The sequence below is a fragment of the Erigeron canadensis genome, chromosome 9 (assembly GCF_010389155.1).
Source record: "Erigeron canadensis isolate Cc75 chromosome 9, C_canadensis_v1, whole genome shotgun sequence".
NCBI classification, from domain to species: Eukaryota; Viridiplantae; Streptophyta; class Magnoliopsida; order Asterales; family Asteraceae; genus Erigeron; species Erigeron canadensis.
The window spans coordinates 24,572,719-24,584,032 of record NC_057769.1 but is presented as its reverse complement, the minus strand read 5'-3'; the positions used below and the strand labels follow the sequence as shown (position 1 = coordinate 24,584,032).

Below are 11,314 nucleotides of genomic sequence, written 5' to 3'. Positions count from 1 at the left end.
TCTTTTATACATGCGTACTTGAATTATGAGTTAAAAACGATCCTCTAAAGTTACAGTCTCTCGTATTGAACCAATATAAATGCTTTAAACATGGTAAATGGTCACTCTTTCCTCCGGGTCTAAATTAAAATCTAATATTCACAAATAACGAGTTTTTTTTTTCCTTTTATTAGGAGTAGAAAATTCGGGCATTAGACATTTTCAAACGCATCCATAACCATATTTCCATATATAGTAATATCATTGTATCTTTTATTGTTCATGATTCATTCGAAAATAAAACTGCAGAAATTCAATCACCGTGATCATATTTTATTTACAATATATATTCCAACATAGTTGATTTTATATATAATGGGGAAAAAGGCGGTATTGATAGGATGTAGCTACACGGGGACGAAAGCAGAGCTCAAAGGATGCACAAATGATGTCAAAAGAATGCATCGTTGTTTGATTGATCGTTATGGCTTTGCGGAAGGTGACATTAAGGTCCTCATTGATATGGACGATTCATTTACTCAGCCCACAGGTCGTAACATTCGCAATGCTTTATCTGATCTCGTTGGATCAGCTGAATCCGGGGACTTTCTCTTTGTTCATTATAGTGGCCATGGAACTCGACTCCCTGCTGAGACCGGTGAAGATGATGATACCGGTTATGATGAGTGCATTGTTCCATGTGACATGAACCTTATAACCGGTATGACATCCTTTTATTTACTTTATATGGATTACTTATTTTGTTAGTATGAAATTTCCCGTTATATTAGGGGTATCGTACCTATTATGCCACAAAGGAATTATCAAGGTTAACTATTATTCAATCTGTGAATATTGAATCGACGTTTTTCCTTAAGAAATTTAATTAATTAGTAATTATCATCTAAAATGTAAAATTAAACATTTTGCTTGATATAATCTTTGCTATAATGAACAAATTACACTTAATATATGAATATACTCGCCTCATCATAGATTTCATATGGACACCCCTTTGAAATTTTGATTTTGACATGTACTTTTTATAATTTTCATATGGATCAATAATATTTGACCCCTTTTGATTTTTTTCTTAATTTTTATTTTAACTATGTCATCTTTTGAATTTTTTTCAGCTACCGCCTTTGACTAGACATATACCTGGGATGTCAATATCAATCCAACATGAAACCCAACCTGAAAAAACTGAGTTAGGGTTGTGAATTCTCGACCCATTAATCCGCCAATCCACTAATCTGGTTTTTCATGTCGGGTTTGGGTTGACCATTAATGTTAAGTCAAGCCAACAACCCGAAGATATTCTAAGTTTATTAATTTTTTCTAATAAGTCGACTCACCAACCCATTTGATCCGCTAACCCACAACCCATTTCATCTGAAATCAACCCGTCAACCACGAGTACACGACCCATATGACCTAAAATCAACCTGCCAATGCACCAACCCATGTGACCCGCGCCAACCACAAAACTCGACCCGCCGACCCAATTTTTTTCAGGTTGATGGTTTGGGTTTGCATTGACAGGCAGGGTGAAATTTCTGCCGTGAAAGTTTAGTGGGTCTGTTAGCGTCAATGATTTTCTACCTGCAACCAGAACCCGATTGACAACCATACACATAAATACTTTCTAACATTTTAAACCAAAATTTCGGTTTAACTTTCAATACATTAGCCAAAGTGTTGACGGCAATAACCATATACAAAAATATGACTTCTGGCTAGACATTATTCCAAATACATTTTTTTTTCTTTTGAATAGCAGAGTTTTTAGCAAAGCAACTAATTGTATGTCTCAATTGATTTCTAATATGTGATAATTTTTCGATTTTGAACTTGTGTCACGATTAATTATATTGGTGCATTTTTAGATGATGACTTCAGGGAGCTTGTGGATAAAGTACCTCATGGTTGCAGGATAACTATTGTATCAGATTCATGCCATAGTGGTGGACTCATTGATGATGCTAAAGAACAGATTGGTGAGAGCTGCAAAGATGACTCAAACGAAAAGGGAGAGGATAGTTCGAATTTAGGATTTGTTGGGAATATAATACAAAAGACTGGAGATGCAATTCATTCTGCATTTCACCGTGACAATGCTGGTGACGAGTTGGTGGAAGGTTCAACCATCAAAAATCGAGCACTGCCTCTTGAGACTGTCTTGGATATACTAAAACAAAAAACCGGGAATGAGAATATAAATGTTGGTAATGTGAGACCAACTTTATTTGATTTGTTTGGAGAAGATTCGACTCCAAAGGTGAAGAAGTTCATGAAGGTGCTCATGGACAGCTTCCAAGGAAGTGGTGCTAATAACGAATCTGGTGGTGAAGGCAGTGGTGGTCTTTTGGGCAAGATTGGAGACCTGGCTCAGCAATTCCTAAAGGAAAAGCTTGAGAACAATGCAGATTATGGGAAACCCGCGATGGAAACACAAGTTTCTGGCAAGCAAGATGCATATGCAGGATCAAAGAAAAAGAAGTTACCTGAAAATGGGATTTTGATTAGTGGTTGCCAAACTGATCAAACATCTGCAGATGCCACCCCATCTGCTGGTAAGGCTGAATCTTATGGTGCTCTTAGCCATGCAATTCAGACCATCGTTGAGGAATCGGATGCTAAGTTAACTAATCGCGAGCTAGTGATGAAAGCTAGGGACTTGATGAAGAAACAAGGGTTCAAGCAAAGACCAGGCCTTTATTGTGAGGATAAACATGCTGATGCTTCTTTCATTTGTTGATTTTAGTACCCCTAAGGCCCAAATGGTACAATGCTAAGTTTATCAAGCTTATTACATATGATCTTAATTGTGTTGTGACTACCTAATTTGGGTAGCGTTAATTTATTGTAAGTTAACATTAAAAAAAAAATCATGATCAAACAACCGTTCTGTCTTGGTATACTCATTATGGTAATTATTAATATTAAATACCCATTAGGGCCGAGTTTAATGTTCATAAAAAAATTATATTTTTACATCAAAAGTTTAGGCCTAAATTTTTATTGTAAGTGTCAATTATTTAATGCGTTTTAACGACAACCTGAAGAACTGCGTTTAACAAAACCCTTAACTTTATAGTTATTATGAATATATTATCGACGTTTTCATTTAATAGGTAAATAAGTAATCAAGTCACTTCAAAGTTTGCTTTATAATGACCATAAACTTTCAAAAGCTGTCGGTCATTAATCAAAATTTGGATTTTCTATTGACCATATGTGTACAAGTTTTAAGAGTTTTATGGCCATATCTAATTAATTTTGAGAGTTTGATGGAGAGCCACTACAATAAAAAAAATTTATGATGCAATTATATACAAATTTTGAAATTTCATTAGGTCAATGAAAAACGTTTATAGTGAAACCGACAATGAAATTTCATTAGGCAACCACTTCAAGTGGATAGCTTCAAAGATAGTGGTGCTATAATGAATCTGGTGATGGTATTTTGAGCAAGGTTGAAGATCTGGCTCAGCAATTCCTTAAAGAAAAGCTCGAGAACAATGCAGACTATGGGAAACCCGGAATGCAAACTCAAGTTTCTAGCAAGCTAGATGGAGATTCTTGATATAATGATATTGTTAAACAACTTTTCTTCCTTAGTGTGTTCTTTATGGTAACAAGATTTGGTTGTGATAATAAAACCATCAAAGTATTAAAAGCTTATATAATAGATTAGATCAAATCAGACCCCGATTATCACAAAATATTTGTTTGTTTGTTTATGTATGTTAAAATAAATGTCATAGTTAATTAAGTTTTATTGCTTCATTTAATTTTCCATGTGGTGAAATTATTAGAATAGTCTAACTAGTTGTCCATATTTTTTGGTCGATTAAAACCGATTGTGAGTAAATCATGGAAGTAGGGGTAAAAATTAATGGGTTAGTAATTTATTCTTTTCCTATAAGTAGTATAAATATGGGATGGTGTTATCTACTTTATTATCACTTTCAATCAATAAAAAGAAATAGTTACAGTTAACATATAGGTGTGGGTCGGTGAGTCATATATGTATGTGAAATCGATAACTTTCATCACAAATATATGTTCATCAAAAATATATGTTCTTAGTCTACCTCCTCACCGGCCAAATATATGCTTGTGTTTGGAAACTTTTTTTACTCACGGACATAAGAGGAGTTTGTTTTGTTTTTGGGTTTGGTTTTGGACCCGAAAAAAAGTGTTATTGGTTTGGATCTATCGGCGATGCTTTCACCGTTTAAATTAATAAGGTATTTCTATATCTCGGCTAGATATATTTATAGACATTTCTTTTTTATTACTTTTTAATGTTCGTTATGTTAGATTATGTTACTGTCACTAAGTGCTTCATTTCTATTTGAAACGTGCCAACTCTTTAAGAATAAGGTGCACAATTACTTCATGATGTTTTTAATTATGCATTTTTAAAATAAATGAAAAAAGAGTTAGATAATAGCGTTTGAGTCGTAATGTACATATAAAAAGGAGGATGACCTGATTCTGTTGATTCTACTTAACATGATTATTATTATTTCAGATTTAATGTATTTTAGTACAGCAGATTTACTGTATACAAAAGTTTTTATATGTTAGTATGTTACAGGCCTACAGCTGGTTTACAAAGTTCGTAGGTTAGACTTTGAGTACAAACAGCAGCCCACAAGCCCATTTTACAACTATCCACAATGACATTTACAACGGCCCATAACCCCGTCCAAGTCCATTTCGGTCCAACTTTCTTATTAATGTCTCCTTTTATTATAGGTAGCTATATTGGGTCGTGCACCTACAGAAAATTGAACTTTTATTGTATACTCACACCAAAGATCATGATAACCTCACTTTTTGTAATGCAAGATCAAAAGAAATCAATGTAATTTTTAATTTAAAAACCTTGTTATAGTTTGTTTGTTAAATTAATCATACTTATATCATTGTATGTGATAATTGTAGGATAATATGTTGCGTTTGAGGGAAGAATTTTGGCACATTGTGAATCTAAAGAGGTTGGGTCTCGTGATTGATGAATCAGTTGGTGGTAAAAGGAAAAAAAAAGGAGTTTATGGAAATGGATCAAAAGCATTTAATTTGTTGTATCCGGATACTAATCTAAATGCAACTACTTCTAATATTTATGAAACATGTGGAAATAAGGATTTGACATTAGAGAGAAAGTTTAGACTGTTAACAAAGGAAAACTGCTTACTAAACCATATCTTTGAATTGGTGAGTAAGAATGTCGGTATTCTTACTCCAGAATTTTCATCTGATTGAAGATAATGGTGAAGAAAATGTACATGGTCATCAACAACACAACTCATTCCGAAGTGGGTGCAAGTCATGAACATTGAGTATTCTATGTAGCTAAGTCTATGGCTAGTTTTAATGTGTGTTTTGTTAAGGTTTAGTTTTGTTCTTTTCACATAAAATGCTAATAACCTTAACGGCTTATTACTTGTATAAAAAGTAATACTTTATATATTAAAAATTACCTTTTAAACTTCTACATAGGAAAACAGGAATTATAATGTATTGAAATAGTTTTTACGTTCTCAACTAACTGACTTTTATTTTCTTATATTACGAAGTATAATGATTGTTCTATCAAATTTAAATTGTCCTATCCCTTCCAGCATGTCATTTGTCTTAACAATAAAAAATAATGATAAATCAATCACTTAAATGTCAAATAAGCAACTGTTCAAAAAAAAAAGTGTCAAATAATGATGACATTGGTAAAAAAAATTTACAATCCAATTTTTAGAGTTTTAGAGTGATATTTAGGTATATGAATTAAGTTTATTTATTATTTTTCTAATTAAAACTCTCCTAAAAATTTAAAAAACTTTATAAAATAGGAAAAACACAGAGTATTTATAATCAAACAAACTGAATCCAACAATAAACCATTAAAGGTATATATTATATTTTTTTTAGAACGACAATATATATTAAATTTAAAAGGGCACTAGCAACTTACTAGTAGCCCAAGGTAATACAGGAACAATTACAATATCTAGAAATCAACACTGTAACTATTCTAAACATTTCTCGAGGCTTGAATTGTGAAGGTAACAAAAATGATATAACAAAACTCGTGCCAATTACAGTGACCTGAGATACGAGAAAAATCCTTAACCAATGGAGGCCGAGCCACCGGTGTTCAGTTCGTGCTGTTTTTGAAGCAACCCGTATAAGCCTGAAGAATAACGGAAACTACAAGACAAGAAGGGAATTTTGCAACCACTCCATTCAAGAAACTTCTTCTTACACATACTAGAAGACCACGAATAAGAATGAGTAACAATAAGATCGAAGAGATACTGATTGTGCAATTTCCTGGGTGAAAACACCTTCTCGTTTCGATACTTCCACATAGACCACACCACCCGCAAAATACTATAGCTTCAATAATATTCTTCTTATCCAAGGAAATCGGCATATTGTCATTTAATGAAAGAAGATCAGAAGGTCCATGAGATAAATATAAAGGAATTCCTAACCATTTGGAAATCAATTCCAATATTCTTCTAGCAACATTACAAGCTCCAAAAACGTGCTCACTTGATTCCGTAGCTTGATCACACAATGGGCAAAGGATTAAAGGTAAATCAACGCCTTTACTCACCAGATCACTTCGAGTCAGGAATTCTATTCAACAAAACTCTCCAGGCATGAATATTAATCTTGCGGGGGACGAGTTTATTCCATCTTGTAGCATTAAGGTTGTTGGGTAGCGAGACATTATGGGCCAATAGCCCAATAGTCAAATCTAACCCCATTACTGTTGAATTCTTTAATAAAAAAAACTGAGTTAGTGGAGCCATAGTAACTTAAGTCACGGTTTGTTTCGGTACAAATTTGCGATACGAGTTCGTAATTCACTCAAGTCTCAAAAGTACGGTTCGAAAGAAAGTAGGCTCATTTTGTTGGGTACTATCCAATACGATGTACCCAAAATTAAATTACAATATATATAATTCGACAAAATAAATACAAAAGCGACTTTTCACTTTAGATTAACAACTTGATTTAGCCTCGTGTCAAATACACTGACTGTTTATCACATATTAAAAATTAAATTAAATATGTATAACTCAAAAAAAGTTGTGAACGAGTAAGTCAGTGAATTCAAGTATAAAGATTGTAGTTAAAATTATGAAAAAACAAACCGGTAAATGTAAATTTAAATAATGTAATGAAAATCAAAATAACAGAATGTAATACTGAAAAATCCATCACGTATTGAATCCTACTTTCTACATTTGTATAAGTGGATTATTTATTTATTTATTTTTTGGAGGGGGGGGGGGTCGAGAGTCCTGAGTTTCATCTCAGACATGTGGTTCGAGCTTCGCATACTGCTCAAATGGATGTCTCTGTGGTGCATGTCTCGAATGCTATCTGTTAACTACTAATTACTAACTCGATGTTAAAAAGAAAAAACCTCATGTCAAGGCTTGTTGTTGTAACTGTTTTCTTAACACAATTAAAAAAAAATTCTTGTAATTTTTGTTATGGTATTTCTTTTTCATGAAAATTTTTAAATCATATAGTTGTTATTAGTTATATATATATATATATATATATAATCATTGATATTTTGATAAGTTATAATTAAAAATAACTTGAATAAGTAATAATTATAATTGGACAAAGACTAATTGTACGCAAAGTTGAGTTTTTTATTTATTAAAAAGATATTTTTTAAATTATTTAATTAGTTGCATATTTGGGATAAACATGAGGTTTTTATTTTATGTATTTTATTTCAATAAAATTATTATTTTAAGAAAAAAGTTTAAAAGTGTAAAGTGATGATGAAAAAAAAAGTGTAAATTATATTATGACATGTGTTAATTTCATTAGATTAGAGAAATTAAGAATTGTGATTGGTTAATTGAGGTTAGGTCAGTTACCTTTAGTATATATTAAGATAATAAAATTAAAATTACTATTTGTTAAAAACAAGTTAAAACAATCTCCAAATGTATATAAAAGAGAAACTTTAATTCTAAAATGGCCTGGGAAATTTGGACTTTTGAATATAGCTCAACTTTTAATTAAAAGTTCAGAATGATAATGTAATATATCTTTTATAACTTTTTTAGATTTATTTTTAATTTAATATATTTTAGATATGGTCATTAATTATGGAAGGTAATTTTCTACATTTTATAAAAAGTAATTAATTTAATGACATAAATTTTGAAGAATAATTAATAAACTTTATATTATTTTTTAAAAATCGTTATTTTTTTTAAATACTTTTAACTATAACGATGTAAAAAATTACATGTTAATATTGGTTATAGTTATAAGGATTTAAATTTACATCGTTAATATCTTATGATAGTTAAACCTAGACTTATGCCGACACAACATGACGGCGGTGGGGGTAGTGGTTGTGAAGGCGGGTAGCGGAGGTGGTGGTGACATGTGGCGACAACGGTGGAGGTGGTAATAGTGGTGAATGTAAAGGTAATTGATGTTTAAGGTGACAATGTAGTTATTTTAAGGGTTAAGAGATCTATATTGTAGATTATTTCATCAAGAATGTTATAGATATATTTGGTGAAAATGTTTAAATTAGTAAATAAAGGAGAGGTGTATTTTTGGGTTTTTAAAGGCTTAACTTATAAAGAAAAAAAAAGAGTCATTTGCCTTATTATATAGTATAGAAATATAGATATAGATAAAACATATCAACATATAGTGTCTAGGATAATCAAAAGTAAAAAGTTATAAAAATGACAACATCACTAAATTTCTAACATCTTTTATTTATATTTGTTAATAATAAAATGATACAAATATAATATAAATATTTTGATCACTCAAGCTTTATATATATATAAATATATATATAAATCATGCAATTTTTTGTTATATATATTCACGTATTACGCGTCATATAATCTAGTAAATAACTAAAATATAAAATAGGTTGGACACTTTCATTTTATACTTGGGTTATAAGAACCTAAAACTTACAATATATCATATAACCAAAATAGGAGGTTGAGTGTAACACCCCAACAAGGCGTAATCATGGGGTATCACTTAGAAAAGCACAACACGACATGGAAATTATGTAGAGTAAATCTAAATGCATGTAAAGGATCAAGTAATCCATACGAACCATTCAATAGAGCAAGTAACCGGATCACACATAAGCATAATCCCCTAGTCGGGAATAATGAATTACGGATCCAAGGAGTCCAAGTCCAATTCTAGCATAAAAAATCAAACAATCATCCAATACGTCCTGGAGCTAAGCTGTCACCTGAAAAGTGTACTAAAACGGGTCAACATAAAGTTGGTGAGTTCGTAGGGACAAGTAAAAGGAAACAAGTGTGTCGGGTGTAACACCCCGAGCTAGGCTCGAAATATTACTGAAAAGATATAGCGTATGCATGGGATTATCGTAGAACATGAACTATATGAAATAGAGGGGATTCGGTGAATCCAACAACAACAAACAAGTACATAATGCATAATGCAAAATACGGGCAAATGAATCCTGGATCCATGTAAGTCCAAGCCCTAAACTCTAGCACAAACATCAATCAACCGAAAAATCTTGGATTCTCTTGAAAAACCTGAAAAGTGTACTAAACAAAGTCAACACTAGGTTGGTGAGTTCGTAGGAGCAAATGACAAGGATCTAAAGCCAAATCCATTCGCATTATGAACAAAGATAATTAACAAGGAACACACTTACAATAAGTCCTTAAAAGGCACAATTATTCAATTTACGTTGGCTCGTAGCGCAAACCTAGACCCACACGTATCCATTGCACAAATTATACCATAGCTAGAACACATGTAATGCACGAGAACAAAAAATATGGACATCAACAAGTAGCCATTAAGTTCTAAAATGTCAAACAAGTTCATCAATGTTCCTAAATTGTTCTCATGTCATTCAATTCTCATTAAGTACATAAAGTACCCGTTTATTGCACTTGTACACATTGCACCTCAATTGTCCACCCTATTGTCTCAAGTACATCTTGTCCATCAAACACAACCAAACACAATACACATACATTTCATACGACTTTACATTTAAGGAATCTTAGATGTTTGTATACAGGGTCACCCGCAGCCTTCCCACCACATCTGCAACTCATTAAATGTATCATCGTCTTCCATGTATGTACAACTATCCTAATCATAAATAAATCAATCATACTCAAACAATCCATAATCAATCAATGTCCATCAATGACCCTCACATATGTACTCACATAATGAACTACGCAAGGTATTTAGAATACGCATAGTAAACAAGAACAAGTAATAATGATATCAATAAGTATCTAACAAGTTCTATAATGCCAAACATGTCTATCAATGTCCCTCAATTGCACTCAATTGCACGTAATGTACCTCATTGTACTCAATTGCACGTAATGTACCTCATTGTACTCAATTGCATGTAATGTACCCATTGTACTCAATTGCACGTAATGTACCTCATTGTACTCAATTGCACGTAATGTACCTCATTGTACTCAATTGCACGTAATGTATCTCATTGTACTCAATTGCACGTAATGTACCTCATTGTACTCAATTGCACGTAATGTACTTCAATGTACTCAATTGCACCATGACCATCAATGTCCACCCAGAAACAAACACCATGTGTATATACTTCGTACGATACTACTTTTGAAAGGCCTTTGATGCTTATATATAGGGTCACCCGCAGCCTTCCCACCACATCTCCAACCTTTCGAAGGTATTACCGTCTTCCATATATACACAACTAACCTAATAATCAACCAAACATGCACATACAATAATCATATAACAACCATGTATTTACACGTCAACAAATCCATCAATCAAACAATGTCATCACTCAAGACACTCAAACATATGCACAATCAAGTCATGTCATCATCAAGGAAATCAAACGTATGCACAATTGAACTATGTCATCAATCAAGGCAAACACATAATTGCATAAACAAACAAGTTAACACACAAAGGTTATACACTTTTCAGCCCGAATCTCAAACGAGTAGGGAGCTACGAACTCACCTTGATTGGCAAGACTTAAGTTAAGAATGATCACAAGCGTACAATATTCGTCACACGTTCACAACCTATAGTCATACATATATGCATATCAATACACGTTCATAATTTCATTCTTCGGGAATCGTTCGATCATGAGAATCAAAATGATGTTTGTTGGACGGATATGAGATTTGGGGGATGTTAGGAATTGACTATGACATGGATTAAACGAGTTAAAGACAAAGAGGAAGAAAACGGGCAGCAACATGGGTAAGAATGGTTTGACTAAAAAGTC

At 32.4% G+C, this 11,314-nt stretch overlaps 1 protein-coding gene across 1 annotated transcript; it reads left to right on the top strand.

The window, feature by feature from the left end:
• Positions 1 to 354: 354 nt before the first annotated feature.
• On the top strand, positions 355 to 2,760 carry LOC122583828 (metacaspase-4-like). The gene is made up of 2 exons (XM_043756208.1): positions 355 to 700; positions 1,869 to 2,760. The coding sequence occupies exons 1-2, from the start codon at positions 355 to 357 to the stop codon at positions 2,738 to 2,740; spliced, it is 1,218 nt and encodes a 405-aa protein (XP_043612143.1). The 3' UTR covers positions 2,741 to 2,760.
• Positions 2,761 to 11,314: the final 8,554 nt, after the last annotated feature.